This window comes from Tetrao urogallus (genome assembly GCF_951394365.1).
Source record: "Tetrao urogallus genome assembly, chromosome: 20".
Lineage (NCBI taxonomy): Eukaryota > Metazoa > Chordata > Aves > Galliformes > Phasianidae > Tetrao > Tetrao urogallus.
The window spans coordinates 5781260-5799959 of NC_136833.1; the positions used below are offsets into that span (position 1 = coordinate 5781260).

Below are 18700 nucleotides of genomic sequence, written 5' to 3' on the forward strand. Positions count from 1 at the left end.
CTCCCATTGCAGGCACCGAATCACGTCCACCCACAGCCCACAGCCCGGCTGCGGTTCCCTGGGCAGGGACTTCTCCCAGGAGCTCGGCAGGAGCCGGAGGTGGCTCCCCCGGCTGCCCCAGCTGGTGGCAGCACTGAGATCACACACTCCCGCTCGCACAGTCCCAAATTCCCAACTCATCCATCAGCTGGAATCACCTGGGGGATTCCCCGGAAGCCGGCTGCCTGGCCGAGGGATTCAAGTTCGAGAAGGGGACCGCTCCTCACCACGCACAAACCGCGAAGCTGCATTTCCTGCGGTGCCGCAGCGGAGAGACGTCCGCTGGGAACACAGCACGGGCTTTGCACTGGCTGCCAGACAGACCAGGAGCCGCAGCCCCGCAGGGCTGGGTGCGGGATGGGTCACCCGGGCCGACACCACTGTGCCACAGCCGTCACCACTGTGCCACCGCCTCTGCTGCCCGAGCCTCAATCCCGCAGCGGGGCAACCTGGCGCTGCTGCCCGCCGGCTCCCCGTGCGCTCGGAGGGGGACAAGAGGTGAATTTTCCAGGAGCTGAAAACAATGCCTCCTTCGCATCTCGCTCCAAAGGTTTCCTCCTCCCAAGGTTCGTCCGCAGCAGCGTCTTCCTCAGCAGTGAACGTGCCCCGTGCCTGGTAGCAAGCCGGGGCCGCCGCCGTGGCGGAGCCGCCGTGGGTGGGTGTGCGTCTTCCGCAGCCGGCAGGCACCCGATCCCAGGCAGGTGCGTGTCAGCGCGTGTGCACCGCAGCATTGTTCCTGCGCCAGGAGCAGAGCGTGAATGGGATGCGGCTATATTTAGCGGGTTACTCACAGCACCGCCACAAAGGAGCGGCTGCATCTTAAGGGGGCGGCCGTTCCGTGGGCTCAGAAGGGACAGGAGCGGGGCTATTTTGGGAAGACATGTCATAATTGGCCGCCCGGTTAAGCTGCTTCTGTAATGCTCAGCAAAACAATAGCAGCATCCAGAGGAAGAGCCTGTTATGTTTCAGGTGGGATGTTTTCAACCGTTCAGGAAACTCGACCGCTCCCAGCGCACAGCAGAGGCACAAAGGACAGGGGACACCGAGCGGCGCGGACCGAGGGCCATGCCAAGCGTGGGGGTGGATGGAGGCGCAGGACGTGGCCTCGCTCCACCTGCCTGCCCGGCCTCCCTGCAAGCCCCAGCCAGGCAGCAAAGGGCTGCCCGTTGTAAAGAGGGCTGCAAAAGGCTGAGATCTAAAGCCATTCTACCCCATCTCATCTGCTCTGTGTGATGTTCCGGAGCTGAGCTCTCTCTGCTGGCCCCAGGGGTCACCCCTATTTAACTATTCACTCTGCCTGGACCCATACTTCCCCACCAGTCAAGCCAGAGCAGTGAGGGAAGCACAATAAAGCCTCAATCTGCAGCAATGACTACAGTAATGTCTGTGTTTGGAAGGTACAAGAAGGACAAGTAGGGCTGCCTGGCCAGCACAGAGCCTGGGACAAGCAGTGAGTAGATGGCCCACACTGGTGGCACAGGTGGGCAGCAAGAGGAGGTGAGCACAGTGAAGGGAAGAAAGCAGTGCCCAAAAACCCATCAGAGAGAAGGCAGAAAGAAGCACAGCTCTGCAGGGTGCAGATGAGGCCAACACACCATGCTCCCTATGGGCACACCAAACCCTGCCAAGGGATGGCACAGGGATGTCAGTGGGAAACTTCAGAGATATCAAAACACTTAGAAAGAAAACGAGTAGCCAAAAGATGGAGGCTTCTCCCTGAACCCTGCACTGCCAGGCTCTGCAAGAGGCTCTGGGGTGCCTGGGCTCTCTGGGTCGTGCCCCCATCAGTGCACACAGATGTGCACGGAGAGCTGAGGGTCCTGGCTGTGCTAACACAGGAGCTGCATCTGCAGGACTCCAGTGAATACACGGGACTGCAACTCATCCCCAGGATAATGAAAGGGGGAACTGGAGAGCAGCCAGTGCGAGAATCCCACAGAGGAGCAAGAGCTACAGGATGAAACCTAGAAGGCGGCAGGTCCCAGGAAGCACAAATCCCTCAAGAAAACCAGAGACCCGCGGGTCAAGGCAGGGAGATCCGAGGGGTGCGGCGCAGGGTTGGTTTCAGCCTGGCCTCCCCATCCCAGCTCTGGGCCGCACACATGTTCTGCTGCGGGCTGTTCCCAGCCAGCCGCGGCCTGGCTGACTTTAGCAAAGCCCCCAAGGACTTTTCTCCTCCACCCAGGCTCCGACTGCACCTCAGCTCTCAGCTGTGCAGCCCCCGAAGCTGCCCACACCCTCATGTTGACCTCTGTCTGCCTGCGAGAAGAGGCTCGGGAGGAAGGGAGGAGTGGGCCGGGGAGAAAAGCCCCTGACACATCAGGCAGCCCCCACGTTCCCCGCAGAACGGGCAGCGGCCATCCCGGGGGCCCCGGCGCAGCTGGGCCGGGATCTGCATGCACTGCCCTCCCCGAACATGTGCAGTTCCTGTTTGCTGTGTCTGTACAAGGCGGTGGGAAGTGGGGAATTTACTTACACCTCCCGCTTAACAACCCTGGGAGGCTGGAAGGCTTCAGGCCGCTTTAATTTACAGCCCATCTCTCCAATCTCTCACTCATTCGCTGCTGCTTTCTTCCTTATTGTATTAATGTGACCCAGGTACCTGCCAACAGTAATGGACTCGCTTGCGGGGGCGGCACAATTTATACCTTTGCCTTGATACGAATTTCTCGAAATTCAAATGCAAATAAAAAAAAAAAAAAAAAAGGAGAAGAAGATGAAAAAAAAAGGGGGAAAAAAAAAAAAAAAAAAAAAAAAAAAAGGCAAAATCTGCAAAGGTTGGGGTGGGTTTGGAAAAGTGAAGCGCAGTGGTTCTGGGCCCGGCGCCAATAGCCGGAGGGTACACATGTGTGCGCTCTCCCAGTAGGGCCTTCAGCAGCCCTGTTTTACAACCACCTCGGCACACACTGCAGAGTTCACGCATATGGCCAGACAGATGTGTCTGGCTTACGTTCAAGGCTGGAAAATGAAGAATTATGGAAGTGAAGGGCCCTGGGCATTAGAGAGGGCGGAGGTGAGGGGGAGGGGAGCCAGGGAGAATTTTCCTCTGCTGAGAAATCCTCATCTGGGCCACGAGGCTGAAGGAAGAGGGGCTGCGAGCGGCGAGGCGGCCAGCGGCGTGCATGTCAGCTCGCTCTTAAAGCAACAGAAGGCACTGCTGGGCAGCTGCTCCCCAGCTCGCTTCACAGGCTCCCACTGGGAGATGTGCTAAGATTAGGCCAGGGCCAGCACAGCATCACCTGTATCCCGTCTGTTTGTCCCCATAACGATGGCAACGCTTCGCAAGCAGTGCTCTGGCCGCGGCAGCCATCCGCAGGCTGTTTTTCCTGCTGTTGGCTCCCACATGAACTCTGCCGTTCACGTCCCACCCTCTCCCCAGTCTGCCCGTGCCCTGCTGCATGGGAAAGCCGCCTCCTCACTGAGCCCTGGGGCCACCGAGCCGCTGTCCCAGCCCGGGACAGCCAGCTGCCTGGCACCCGCTGCACTGCAGCCACCAGCAGGAGCTCTGTCAGCACTGCAGGGAGCGCCAGCAACTCCATGAGAAGCGCTGTGCAGCTCCTTGAGGGCTCCTGGAGACCCAGCATGCTCAGCCCGGGCGTTGGGAGGGCAGAGCTCACCCTGGGGTGGTTCAGCAATGCAGGTTTGGCTCTGTGCTCTGAAAGTGCAGCTGGGTTTTGCAGTGGGACTAAGGGACGTCCCAAGAAACCTTAAACAAAGCTGTATACATCGAGATAGGCACGGCGAGATAGGATCAGCCCGAGTACAAAAGGAAAGCAGCTCCTCAGCTGGACATGATCCCATCCTACCTGAATCTTGTCCTGCCGACGCTGCTGCTCTGCCACCTTCCTGGCCAATGCTTGTTTCTTGGCTCGGAGTTCCTTGATGTCCATCTCTCCTCCACTGCCTTCAGCCTCTGAGTCATCTTCAAATGCCTCAATCCTCACATCATCTTCCTTCTTCCAGGAAATGTGCAAAGACAAAAACAGGACAGAAGTGATTGTAAGGGATGCTGGCGGCAGGGGCTGCGGTTCTCCTCATCTCAGCACACAAATCCCCACCCAGCACAGTCTGTTCCACATTGATGGGAGGCTATTCCTAAACCTTTAAAAGAAGCAATCAAACACAAATACATGGCATACATGCAGGAAAATGAGACACAATGGAATAGGGCAGAGATGCCAGACACAAGGCAGGGCAGGGGCAGCCCTGTTAAAGCTCTGTTCTATAAGCAAACTGCATGGTGTTGGAAAACTCTTCCCACGGCCCTGTGTGAGTCACTGATGCTTTACAGGCTTCAGTTCTGCAAGGTAGGAAGCACAGTACTTAGGGAAATAGCACTTTGCCTGGCTCATCCCTGTGAGAGGAGGCTGTTGGTCCCCACCTGCCTGCCCTGCAGCCATGACGCTGCTGCCTTGCTTGAGGGCAGACACACGTGGAGCACCTCAACAGATCTTGTTTGAGATGATCCCGAAAAAGAACAAGAGAGCACTGCTACCCAGAGCAGGCTGCCACGTGTGGGCAAGGACCTGCAGTCTTCGTTTCAGCAATCCCAGCACCGCTCCGTTGCATGCTCAGTCCTTCCACCCAGAGCCATGCACATGCTGGCCACAGAACCAAGTGCTCCACTCTGCTTGTGACTTCTGAGCCCTGGGAAGGAGGAAGAGGGAGCCCTCGGGCTCACTTCCCTCTCTGGGACAGCCTGGACCACAGAGGATGGGGGATGCTGTGAGGCACGTCGGGTGCAGATCCGCTGTGGTTTTTCGGGTCGGGCTCTGCTTGCCCGGGCTCAGGGCTGGTCACACTGGCAAGCTGGGAGCTGCCTTGTGCTCAGACCCCAAGGAGGAAGCTCCAGGGTTGTACAAGGAAAGCGTGGAGAGGTTCCCACAGCCACGTGGAGGCTGAGGTTATGGAGCAGAAACAGGAGCACGTAGCCCTACAACAGAGAGCAGTGCCCCTGTCACCTTGGTGGGACCTAAAGACCCCAGATATTACATGGGCTGCAGTATCAGCATGAAAACCTCCTGAGCAGCCTCCAGAGTAGGACAGGGGTCTGGGACTTAAGGTTCCCTTTTACTTGAGAAAACATCTAAAATTCATGCCCTGCTCAGCCCCAGCCATTCACTGGGAGTGACTAGGAGGGTCCCCGTGGCTGTCAGCCCCATGGGGCACAGGGGACACACATCACAGGCCACCCAGTGCTGGCAGAGGGGAGGCACCGGGCGATTCCCTCTGCACTGGGAGGAGACTGGGAGTTGGGTGGCTCTGCCCCACACCACTGTTTCCTCAGCCTTTCAAATTGCAAGATGAAACACAAGAAAAGAGTCAACCTGCAGAGCGGCTGGCAGGGCCCTTAAACACACACATGGAGCCTGGAGCGAAGCAAGGCCTACAGGAACAAGCAAGGGCAGAAAAACAAGAGCTGAATTCCTTAATCACATCAGGATGTGAGAGGCAGGGGAGGGACGGGGCGCCAATGTCAGCTCTTCCTGTACGTGTGCTGGAGGCTGGAGCCCGGGCCTCTGCTGCAAGCAGCTCCACGGCTCTCAACTCGATCCTGAGGCTGAACCCTGACGCTCCCTCGCCCACCTCCCCTCCTGGGAGGGGCGTTCAGGCCAGGCCCCCCCTGCACGCAGTACCAAGCAGCATCTGGAACTCATAGCAGCACGGAAGACAGAGGCTCAGGGCCCGGGCTGGCAGCAAAGGGCACGAGTAAAGCACGCTCGAGGGCCCTGCGCTATTTGCCCCCCCCCCCCGATTCTCCCCATAAAATGCACATGCAGCTATAAATAGTGGGAGCTGTGGGGCAGGCAGAGGCTGGGCCCCACTGGGGTGATTCTTCCTTCACTGAGGCGCGTTCTTCCCGCACGGTACCTGATCTTCCAGTTGTTTTCCCTCTTGGCTTCCCATTTCCTTTCCCATGGCGTCTGGGACGGGTGCCACTGACACATATTTTCCACCCTTGAATGCCAGCAAAGGCTCTTCTTGTCCACAAAGGGCTTCCAGGAAATACTTCAGAACTGTGACCCTCTTGCAGTCGGCTGCAATAACCTGTGGGGTGAGGGCGAGGGGGTTGGGGAGAGGGAAAGGAAAACAAAGTCAGCGCAAAGGGGAGGCAACGGGCAGAGAAGAGCATGGGGGCAGAGAGCCCTGCAGCACATGGAGGGCACTGCGTGGTTTGGGGTCCCCTTTGCCTTGTAGATGGGGATGAAAGGGATTTACCCAGCGTCCCCAGGGAGGGATGAATGATGCAGTCAGTCCTTACCGTTCTGTTTTTGCTCAAATGCCAGCACCCCCCTAGCTGAAAGCAGGAGGGAGGGATGCAGGTGTGGGGCAGGCGGGCAGGGGCATGAACACCAGCTCCATCCCGACCCCATCCTGCAGGCCGGCCCCACAGGCCGTTAGGCGAGCCCTTGTCAGGGAGGCTGGGATGGATCTGGCCAGAAGGAAACTCAATAGCTCAGGTAATTATCCATTTATGAGGCTCTCAAATGGAGTTTCCAGAGCACGGGAGCACGGTGCCTCCGTGGCCTTTGCCTGTGCCTCCACCATGACCCTCCTCATCCCCCATCGCCGTGGGGCTCCACACCTGCAGTCTGCTCCTCCGGTGCTTCCTGCTGCCTGCAGTCAGCCATGGGGAAGCAAACGGAGCCTGGAAGTGTCACCCACTCTGCAAAATTCACATTCATGCCTGAGAACCTTGTGCTGCAGCTCCCACCCAGGGCAAAGCAGGCTCCAGACCCCATCCCCAGCATCCCCACTGACTCCTAGGTGGAGCAGACCCCATCCTTGGGTAACGTAGCAGAGCACTGCCAACGCCGGGTCACCCCACGCTGGGTGGGGACGGGGACAGGGATGGGGGCAGGCAGGGGCTGGCAGTGTCCTGCAGCGCAGCACCATGCTGCCGTGAGAGGAAACTTCTGCTCTTCCACAATGCTGCCAGTTTCCTCTCCACAAGCTAATTTTAACCACCGCGTCGCTGCCGTGCGTGTCAAAGACCTGACCCTGCTCTGACCTACAACCTCCCACCCCGGTTACTGCCCACACAAGGCACCTTTGGGGCAGGCAGCAGAGTGCTTGGAGCTGCCCCATGCCTGCCCCTAAAAAGGGTGCCCTACAGGGCAGAGCAGAGGACAAGGTGAGGTGGGAATGGGACTGTCCCCTCTGTGCTGCGTCCAGCCTGGAGTGAGCCCAGCAAGTGTCACAAAAGGAACTTTTCCATCCTCCTGGCACTCCTGTAGGAATGGTTTTGCCACAGGGAAAATCCAGAGGGAAGAAAAAAGAATGGTTTGTCACGGGAAACACCCCCTGTGAAAGCTGCTGGCTGCAGTGGCCCCAGGGGAAGTGGTGGAAACCTCGGGGCCAGGTTCACCCTCAGCCCTACGGTAACTGCACTGCGCACAGGGAGCGGCCTGACTCAGCCAGGGCAGCTCCAGCCTGGGGTTTTCCAGCCCTGGTGACTGCAGTTCCCTCATGCCAAAGGTGCTGGGATCATCCCTGCCCACATAGGTATGGCCACAGGGACCCACCTGTGAGCATTTGTGCACCGTGGGGTGTACAGCAGCAGCAGCAGCAGGGAAAGGGATGCAGGAGACACTGATTGCTCCCGAAATAAAAGTAATTGCATTTAGCTTATGACCCACGAGGTTTTCACGTAAGCTCCCGATGTCCTGCCAAGCCGGTGCAGCCCGATGCTCCAATTCAGATCATCTGCTAAGGGAGCAAAGAGCCCAACCGAAGGCCCATGACATAATGCCACAGCAACTTGTCTCATGAACACATTTTTCCAGCCCACATGAACGAAAAACAGGCACCGAGCGAACGCTCCACACATCCCCATCACGTGTGTGCCGGGACCGTGCCAGAGCCTTGAGGCTGCCTGCCTGGAGCCAGGCTGGGGTGCTGGGAAAGGAGTGACCCACCAGTGGCAGCCAATGGCAGAGCACGACACGCCACCAACTTCCCGTTTCGGTGTAGAAATGTGAGTGCCACGTTCCCAGAACCACGGGGACGGTCATGGGGTGCACGGCGTTAGCGCCACGCTATAGCTTCAGGGAGAGCTCAGCAGAGCCACCAGGAGCTGCGCGCGCTCTCCCAAAGCTGAATCTGAAATGGAACGGCGCTGATGCATTTGGTGATGCTGCTGTGACACCCCGGCCCCACGCACCCTTCCCCCTGCGAGCGTGCAGCCAGCCAGCAGGAACCGAAAGCCTGGCTCCGCGTCGCCGCCGGGTATTAAAATAGGGCTGACACGCACACAGCAGCTCTCAAAGGAAAACCGAAACCGAGAACTGCTGAAGTGGGCCGGTGCCCTCCGACGTGACCCGGGTCGGTTCCTCTGCGGTGCCTCTCGGGGCCGCGTGGGACCTGGGGCTGCGGTGGTGCTGGGTGCCAGCGCTGCGTCACCCGGCTGTGCCCGGAGGTGCGAGGTTTCTAATCTGACCCCAGATCAGACACGCTAACCGCAGGCTGGTGGCACGCCGAGACGGCTCGTTAGTGCTGCCAGCTCCTGGCTCACCCATTAACGTCCCCGATCGCTGGGCAGGACGCACATTAACACGCTAACTGCCCGTACAGATACGCCAGGCTGCTGTGTTTGAGTCCTCTCAGGACCCTGTGGTGCCTCCAGGCGAAGCTGAGATCGGGGTCTCCTGGAGGACTGGGTCCGGGGAACGCGTGCACCTGGGGTGCCACAGAGCAGCCCTGCTCCCGCTGGGGGTCAGAGGCTCAGCATCTCCCTGCAGCCAGGCGAATCGCTGCCTTCAATTGGCTTTTACAACTTGTTAATTTTACGCAGCGTCCTAAAGAGCAAATAACTGTGAGGCAGGAATGCAGCTCCTTCAGCTGCATTTAGCCTGAGGAGCTGTGGCAGCTGGGCCAGCTGCTTGGGGACCGCAAGGATTCGGACCGTGGAGGGCTGCTCCCACCGTGTGCTCACTGTGGGGTGCAGAGCTTTGCTTGGTGAAAGCCTGGACTCGGCATGCACAGGAAGCAGTGGTGCTGCAGAAGGGTTTGCTCAGAGCTGCTGCTGCCATTCAGCATTCCTGTGTACAAAGGGGAGAAGGGGAGACACCAGTAGTTCCCAGCAGCAGGAGTCAGAAGGAGAAAAGGACAGAAGGCTGAGTCATAGCATGGAGAGGTCCTGGACTCAGAGACAGGGATGGGACCAAGAGGACAGAGGCAAACCTGTGATCCAGCATGGGGATAATGCTGAATTTTGACACACTGACTTAAGCACAGCTTAGTTAGAGTGAAGCGGATGATCTTTGTCCAAACCAAGTGAGCCCCAAACAACCCAAACCATGCAATGTATAACAAACCAGGTGAAACATCCACACAAACCCCCCAAGCATCACAGGGCTGAATGCCTCCTGGTACCCCATAGCACCAGCTTGGAGCATGCAGGCAGCACAGCGAGCAGCAGGAAAGCAAAGAGAAACGGTGGCTTTGCACCACCTCCTATGGGTTTGCACAAAAGCTGGGCTGGGTGTAACCTCGCCGTACCCCAGCTCTGCCTCTGCTGCCAGGATGTGGCCCCACGCTCAAGTCACAGGGGTTTGGCCACCTGGGTAGGACTGAAGCACCCTCACAGCCGGGAGCAGCGCTCACAGCTGGGTTGCACCCTGGTTTCTGCAGCTGAGGGCTTTCAGCCACAGCTGCTCTTGGCTGATTTCAGCTGACCCTGCAAGCAGGCTGGGAACACACGTGCTCCCAACAGCCCCTCTGCAAAGGTCAGGAACACGAGGCATGTCCACCAGGAGCATCCAGAGCTGCCAGGGCCAGTTCTCTCTCCCTGGCTGGCACCTAGTGGCTGTGGGGCAGGAATACAGATGGAGTTTTCCCTCATCTAGGCTGGGAGAAAATTAAAACTCCAAATGCAGAACCCACACCACCGCAGGTCTTCTGCAACCTCAAACCCTCTGTGCCGTGGCACAGCCTGGCAGTGCCCTACAAAACATCTCACGGCTCCTGCAGACCCCAAACACAGCCAGCTCCTTGCCCTCCGAGGTCAAACCTTGCGATGGGGTTGGAGAAAGGTTTGCATCCCAAAATGCACCCAAGGGTATCGCAGAATCCCTTGTGACCAAAGCAATTCCTGCTGGAAAGCCAGAGCTCCATAGCCACGGAGAAGTAAGTTTCTGATGGGTTCAAAGCTTTCGGCTTTCGCTGATGTTTGGAAGATGCCCAGATGTGCTCACTTGTAAGCATGAGGCCTCTGGGAAAAGCCTGCAGGGATTTCCATGGGGGAAAACGCTCACATCCCCTCCTATAGCCAAGTGCTCCAGTGCCACAAGCCTCACACAGCTCAGCATAGTGCTGGGAACTCCCACGGCCGGGGGGGAGCACCTGGGGCATTCCTGCTCTTTGGGGTCTTTGAGCACAGGAGTACTGCAGAATCACAGCTTTCCACCAGGCAGCTGAAAACACCAAGTAGGGAGAACACCAAGCCCCGTGCATCTGCCCCCAGACCACGATCCCACACTATGGGAGGAGGAAGGCACGATCCCTATCACGCTGAAGCCAATGTGGCACCAACTCGGGCCACGGACTGAACTCCCTGCTGCAAGCTTCCAGTCTTTTCCTTTTCAGGGACAGGGGGAATTTATTTCCTCTGCCATTTCGGAGGATGCCTGCCTTGCCAGAGATTGTTTTGCAGAGTTAAGAGAGATAAGAAAGTGGTTAGCAGGCGCTTCGGTGGAGGAAGGGAGGATTGCTTAGTAAGGGAAAGGGGACTGCTCCGAGCTGCTGGTGGCCATACCCATGCATGGGCTGCAGGAAGGGAGCTGCCAAGAGCTCCCTGCTCCAGAAAGCTCCAAGGATGCTGCCCTGCAGCCCTCATCCAGCACCTGGGCAGCACCCAGCGTGCACCATGCGAAACCAATACCTGCCCTCAGCGGCAAGGAGAGAGGAGAGGGAAGGGTGGAAGGTTCTGCCTCACCCTGGCAGAGCGACGGCGAAGCCCTTTCTGGGAGTTTGCACAGCTTATACATTCTCCATGCAGTTCCTGGACGCCTTCCATCGCAGATGAGAGTTTTATGTCGAATTTTAAGTTTGACCACAAATATTTAAACTTCCTTGGACCACAAATGCTGTATCTTCTTTGTGGTTGAGTTGGCACTGACAGAGTATTTACAGATCCCTGGATGTCTGTCTGTCATTTAAATATCTCACAGAGGTGCCAAAGGCTGCAGAAGCGGAGGGGGCTCTCAGGCAGCCCCCCAGATCTGTTCTCCCCCGGCCCCCAGGCTCAGCAGAGCTGTACAGGGCACAGCCTGAGCCGTCCCATACTCGCACTCCATTAAGCTTGCATTTCAGAGAATGTCATCTGAGATCCCTCTGCAGCTTCCCCAGCTCCTCACCCTGCTTGATATTTGAACTGGGATGAAAGCCTTTGGAATTTTCTCCTCTTCTTTTAGGAAACTCGGGATTTCTGAGGCTGCAGGAGGATTGTTTGAATGAGAACCACTAAAACCCCCCCAGGCTGCCCCGCTCCCACCTGGTTGCTGGGGTTTCACTTCCTCCAACACGAGTGGTTCTCAGAGGGTCACAGTCCAGAGCTGCTGAACTGGGATTCCACTGTAGGGAAACTGGCCGGGGTGGGCAGTCTCAGTGGTAGGAACACAGGAGAAACACAACAAAAGGAACACCACAAAGGTTCCTCCTAAGCACCCCGAGCCAAAGAGCTCAGAGCAGCTGCCCTTTTGCTGTGCTGGATGAGGAGCTGAGGATGCCTAAGCACACATCTTGAAATCTGCATTAACGTGAACATGCCTGGACCCAAGCTCCACGTTGTTCTACTCCGCCAGGTTGTGTGTATTTCACTCCTTCAGCCCTTTTAAGCCTAGGACACAATCTGGATGCTCAGCCCACTGATTTTAGAACTTCTGAACATGAGATATGTGCTCCTGCAACGTTGCCTCCATCGCCATTGCCATCCTCAGGAACCCAGGGCAGAAGTTCCAGCAGTGCTGCTCACATCACAGGGTGCAGCACTCCAGCTGCCCCGCATGAGAAGCGACTTCAGGAATGGAAGAAAAAGCAGCTCTGCTTTGAAATAACAAGCAGGCAAAAGCCACGTGAGCAGGGAGCAGCCCCTCTGAGTGTCAGCTGCCACGAAATTCCCTTGAAAACAGAGGGGTGGGGACATGGACGCAATGCAATGACACCAGAGGAATGCCACCACAGCTCGGAGGTATTGCGGTGCTGGGGCACAGAGGGCAGCAGCTCACACCACAGCCACAGCAGGGAGGGGCTGAAGCTGCACGTTGCTTCCCAGCCACCGAGGGGGACTCCCAGTGATGTTGGAAGGAGCCGTGTGCCTCAGTGTCCTCCTCACCGCGGGGCTGCTCTGAGCACGCCGTGCTCCGGAGAAGTCACCTTGCACTGAGCCAAGCTCCAGCAGGGCTCAGCTCCTCGTACCCAGTGCTCTCCTCTTTTGGCACGTGGCTCAAACCTCTGAGCTGCTCACACACGTCGGGAAAGGAGCGATGGATCAGAACCGCAGCTTGGCAGTGAGAGGAAAACTATGCAGCTCTTCGCTGCGTCTTTGTTTTCTCCAAAGCTCCTCCTCCCAGGAGCGGGATGCTGAGCACAGAGCAGGGCCCCAGCCCTGAAACGGGGGAGCTGAACCAGAACAATAGGGTGGGGACTCTGGATGGGCCCCGACGAGTGGGGTGGGCTGGAGCGGGGGCACCGATCCATTCTTTTGACTTCATTCACACTTACAGCTGCGCTAGAGACATTTCCTGAAAGCACAGTAGGAAGAGAGGGGTATTCGCTCACTCCACCCTCCATCTAACGTTGTCCTTGCGATCCAGCCATGCACGGAGAGCCAATTCTGGCCTTTGGCAGAGCTGCAGGCCAGACATTACAAGCGCTGGTGTGAACAGAGCAGGTCCCCACCCGATGAGCAGCGCACAGACTTGGAGCGGAGCGGCCAGAAGAAAAGAATGCAGGGAAACGCAGAGCGCTCGAGCGTGTCCTGAACTCCACGAGGAGGTGTCAACAGCAGCAGCGCAGCGTTTGGCTTCAGGACAGTGAGAGGTGCAGCCACCAGGAATGGGAATTTGGAAGCATTGGGCACAGGGCAGTGTCTGTGCCACCGCATTGCCCGATGGCACCCCAAACACCACGGCCACCAGCCCACGGCACGGCACAGAGTGGAGAACTGTGCGGCCCACGCTACCTGGTGTGTTGTGATCCTACACGTGGAGCCTTGAAAAAGCAACTTTTTTTTGGTTTGTTTTCTTTGCTAGAAAACAAAAAAGCAGCCACTCTCCTTCTGTCAAATCCGGAGCTGCTCAGCCTGACTCACACTGGGCTGTCCTGGTCCCAGTGGGCTCTGCTGGTGGCACTGCGCACCTGGGGCTGCGACGCTTCACCGCGTGCCTTAATGCAGCCCAGGAATTACTGTCCATTCAGCCTCCAAACCTCGGCCATTTTTGGTGAATCCTCCAATAAAATAAAATAAAAAAAAAAAAAAAAAGGAAACTACAATTATGATTATTATTTTTTCAAATGGGAAAAGTATTTCTTTCATTCTCCCATAACACAAACCCAGCAAACACGAAAAACATGAATCCAAACCAAAGCTCAGACATCACATCTGGGGAGAGACCAAGCATGGAAAATTTTAATCCAAAGGTTAATGTTTGGGAAGTTCCGAGTGTGTGAAAAGAGGGGTTAGATGGGTGCTGCTCTGTGGCTCGAGCAGTTGTTGCCGCCAAGTGGCGGCTTTCAAACGGTGCCTGCCTGCCCCAGCCCAGGCTCTGGGAGTCACGGGCTAAAACAGAAAACAACTGAAATCATTGCAAGCAAACAAACAGTCAGATCAGATGCTGGAAAAGCCAAGTGGGGCGGGAGCCAGCAGCACGGAACGCAGCTCTGTGCTGTATACTGTGACTGCACACAGCTTCCTGGCTCGTGCTGGTACATGACACCATGGCAGTGGGGTCCCCTGAGCCCTCCTGCACCACGTCCAGCTCCGAGGTGGCCCTGCAGCCCCGTGCCTTCCTGTCCCATTTGTCACCTCCATTTCTGCTGCTGTCCTGGGGCTCTGCCACCCATCCGCAGTGCCGGGTGCCCTGCAATGTGCCCTCTGCTTTCATCACTTCCTGCCTCCCAAATGCCTTTGTCTTCGTCTTTGGCATGAGATGATGCCCTTTCCAGGCTGCTCTTTCCAACACTAGAAATCCTAGCTGCCTTTGTTAGGGCCAGGGCCATACTTGTGCAACGCCACGTCTGCTTGCGGGGCCGTATCAGCAAACACAATAGCCAAAAGGCTCTGGGAGTTCAAGCATCGCATCCTCCCACACTTAACTAAACACAAAGAGAAGGGACCACATGGCTGCAAGCACCAGGTGGGTTGGAGCCTGCTCCCCGGGGGTGGGAAGGACAGCACAGCACCATGGGCGTGAGAGCATCCGGCACACTGCTGGATTTATGGCACCCGGAGGGAGGCTTCCTGGGATCGGGGCAGCAGCAAACACAGCCCTCCTGCCCACGGGATCTTCTCTCAAGCACGTGTTTGCCAAGGGAAGAGCTGCGCCGTGCCACACATCACGTGCCTATGCTGCCTGCTGCACTCCCTGCATCCGTCCACTCTGGGTAAGCTGGCTGTGTCTCGGATGCGCGGAGCTCAGCTCCATCCCAAGCTCCATTGGAGTGAGGCACAGCAGTGCACCAGGAGAGCTCTGATCCTACCACCGTACCAGAGCACTGCCACCAGCACCTCCTGGGGGTCCCCAGAGCTGCTCAGCAGCCCCATGCCTTCACACCAGGCTACCTGCAGCTGAACTGATGGGGTTTGGCGGCAATGATCATAGAATTATAGAAACACTGCGGTTGGAAAAGGCCACCAAGATCATCAACTCATCACCACCATGGCCACTCATCGAATCATAGAACCATAGAATCATCAAGCTTGGAAAAGTCTGCCAAGATCAAGCTTAACCATCAATCCATGCCTACTCACAGAACCATTCAGGTTGGAAAAGACCTCTCACATCCCCAGGTCCAACTCCATCCCACTGTCACAGTGCCCACTGACCATCACCCTCGGTGCCACATCTCCGCGATTCCCAGCACCTCCAGGGATGGTGAATGATGCTGAATCAGAGAAAGCACAAAGCTGTTGGAGGTGTCAGACACAACTGGGGCTGGTGGGGAACGCTGGCCAGAGGAAGGCAGAGGGAGAGCAGTGCAGTGTTAGCAGATAAGCCAGGGCTCAGCCCGGGGTCATGCTCACCCATGCGTGTGCCAGCACGCTCCGAGTCCCAGCGTGGGACGCTCAGGCTCCTCCAGCTGCCCATGAAGCAACGCTCCTGTGCTGCAGCCCTCCAGCCAAGGGGGAAAATGTAATCAGAGCAATTTCTATTAGCAAGGATGTAAAGAGTTGGAACCTCTGGGCTGTCTTTTGACAACTAATTAATTACCAGGTAGCATCCCCTTGAAGCTGCCAACGCAGCGCGCACAAGTTGCAGCACGATTTGGGGAGAGAGATGAACTTTACAACAAACTGTAGAATTTTACTTCATCTTCCGCCACCATCTGAGATCCTGAGGGAACAGGAAAGGGTGGCAAGAGGCAAACTCCAAAGCCATCTGGGATCATCATTAACTCATTCACTCGCGGCCTCTGAAACAAAATGCCGATCACGCCGAGCTGCAGCGCGGAGCCAGATGGGGGCTGCTCTCATTCTCAGCTTCTTGAATGCTCTGATGCCAATTCCTGCACACGGCTGCCCACCTCCTTGCAGCCCATCCCCTCGGGCCCCTCATTCTGGCAGTCAGGGCAGTCAGCCTTTGGAACTATTAGCAGCAGGGAGTGCAATTCAAATGGCTTTAGGTGATGCTTTCTTCAATAAAGGCAACAAAAAGGAGTTAAGTGAAGAAGTATGCGAACAAAGCAGAGAAAAGCAGAGGGATGGAGAGGCTGCTGCTGAGAATAACTGTATGGGAAATCAAAGAAAAACCCCACAGTGGAAAAGGGGCAACACGCCCTGGGGCTGAGCTCCCTGCACCAAACATCGCTGCCCTAAAACCCCTCCCTGAGCTCGGGACTAAGGGAGCCAAACCTCAAACTAGCCCCGGGTTGTTCCCAGAGCGAGGATGCAGCAGGGCAAAGGCTATCCAGGCTGCAGAGGTCACAGCAGCGGATGCCTCTGAGCGCTGCCATGTGCCAAGCTCCAGACATCTCATCCAAAAAAAGATGCAGTCCAAGCAGCGGGCAGCTCGGGATCAGGATGTGTGACCTGCGGGAGCGCTGACGCCGGGCAGGCGGAGATAACACGAGAGTCCTACGGCAGAAGCCTGGGGCCTGAACTAGGGGACAAGGCTCAGCAGGCAGGGACAGCTGGGGACAGTCACCCCAGAGGCTGCACCGTGGGGTGATGGAAGCCACCAGCGGCTGGGCTGCCTTCAGGAGACACTTTTCCAACTCCAGTTCTGCCTCACGACCCCAATCCGTGGGCAGTTCCTAGGAGCAGAACCCTCCACTGCTTCCCCCCCCAGCCACCGGGAAGGACGGCCACAGGTCATCTCACTCAGGTGCAAATGTTTCAGGCTAAGCCAAAGCATTTCTTTCTCTTTTTCAGACTTACTTGATGTAAGTCCAAAAACTGCAGTGACATCAAAGAGCCCATTGAGTAGATCCCCTCCAGAAACACACAGGGACTTCACCTCCTCAGTACAAACACAGTTCCCCTGCAGACTTCCTGGGAACAGCTGAAGCAGCAGTGCACTTCAAAAACCAGCCTGCACATCACAGGGCTGGGGAGGAGCTCGCTCCTGGCCCTGGGTTGTCGACAGCCATTTGTGAGCCCACGCAGGATCTCACACCAAAGTGGTGTTAGAGCTGCGGGGAATGAGCTGAGCTTAGTCCCCGTAGGGGTGAAAAGCAGAGGAGGGCAGGAGCTGTCCCATGAAGCCTGGAGGGAAGGATGGAGGAAGGTTCAGCTGATGGAGCACTTTGCCCCTCCTGGAACTGATTACTTGAGCAATGCCCCGGAGTCACAAAGAGGGTTCCAAGCAGCAGTGGAAGAGTGCCTTCTGCTGACACATGGCAACTGCTGTCCCCGCTGCAGCAACCAGCTTGAGTTTGCTGCCCGTTGTGGTGTGAGGTCACCCCCACAGGGATGGAGGGACCCATCCCGCATGGAGCAGCCATGCAGGAGATGCACTGCATCCTGCCCCGAGTGGGACTGATGTGCAAATAACGAGAGAAAGATGCGGGGCGAGGGCGGGTTAAGGAGATTAGTCTGGGGCACACTCTGGGAGATACACAATGTTAAGTATGAGGGCAAAGGAAATGAAAGCTGGAAACTCAAACAGAGTGAAGAATCCAACCCCTGCCTGGGCAGGAAGTTTACACTCTGCTTCTAAATATACATGTTTTTAAATCAACAAGCTTTCTTGTTCCTCAGCACTGCTGTACCACTATCAGAAAGGAACACCCAAAAGCAGTGCCAGGCTGAGCCCAGCAAGCTGCCCATCTCCAGAACGAGGTGGGAGCATGGAAACCCCATCAGGTGTGGATCAGGGTGCCCGGTGCCCAGCTCAGCTCCACGAGAAGGAATGGGAGCACCAACCTGTGAGCAGGACACACTGCCTCTTCCCTTCCTGCTCTCTGGCCACCACATCCAGGCTCGGCAGTCGGATAGTCACATATTTTTTTAATTTGATATAATTATCTCCTAGAAATTACTGTACACAGCCTCTTGGGATCTAAAGCAATTAAGTGAAGATAAATTTCTTTCATGGAGCAAGCTGTCAAAGGATGAAGCAATTTCATTCCCCATTTGAAGTGGAAGCTTTGGGTCATGCATGGTTTATTTGAAACAATGCCATCACCTAAAGCTGCTGATCTTATCTGTCTCTCTCTGTCTCTCCATTTCAAACTGCTGAAGATGTGCAGCGTGGCACTGCCTGAAGTGATGACATCTGGCAGCAGGCCAGCTGCAGAAACACGCTGCTCCTCCCCGAGCCCGAGTGCAAGAGGCCAAGCATTCCTATTAAAAAGGGGGAAACCGAGGTGAAAGCTGGGAAGAGCTGAAAAGCGGGAATCCTGCCTGAGGGAACGTGAGCCCAGTGAGCTACAGAAGGGGAGAGAGGTGCCTGTGGGGAGGGAGGCTCTGCCCCAGGGATGTGGGAGCACATGGAGCATCCCCTGGGGTGACACTGTGCCAGGGGTCCCCTCCTGCTGTGGTCACCCAGAGCAGCAGTGGGGATTCCTCCACTATGAGAGTCAGGCTCTGTGTCCACGCATTGCCAGGACATATGTTCTAAGTCTAGCCAAAGTTCCAGCAAATTCTCTCCTCGCATTTCACCAGCCCAACATGTTTCATTTTAGCAAAAAAAAACAACAAAAACCCAACACACAACCCAACACATAAAATAACTCATTTAAATAAATCATCCTCCCAACTGGTGGCTTTTATCCTGGAAATGGAAAAGGGAAGGATGTGGAGCAAAGAGCAGCTTCGCCATCTCCATGCACCCGGCGCTGAAGGTACTCAGATCCCACCATTAAGATGCTCAGATCCCAACTCCAAACCTCATGGGACACAAGGATCCACCAAGCCAAACTCTGTATCTTTACACAGCCTAAAGGTGCCACCCTGACAGCTGAATAATGACCTTCTACCAGGGAGAAAAGGGCTGAAGGC

General features: G+C 56.5%; 1 protein-coding gene across 1 annotated transcript in view; it reads right to left on the minus strand.

Annotated features, from left to right (window-relative positions):
* The window catches only part of SMG6 (SMG6 nonsense mediated mRNA decay factor), a gene marked incomplete at both ends in the record, with an annotated part of 89261 nt that overhangs the window by 7824 nt on the left and 62737 nt on the right, over positions 1–18700 (minus strand). The window contains 2 exons of the mRNA XM_079545288.1: positions 3846–3992; positions 5911–6087. Coding sequence (XP_079401414.1) covers positions 3846–3992; positions 5911–6087 — 324 coding nt within the window. The remainder of the gene's footprint in view (positions 1–3845; positions 3993–5910; positions 6088–18700) is intronic.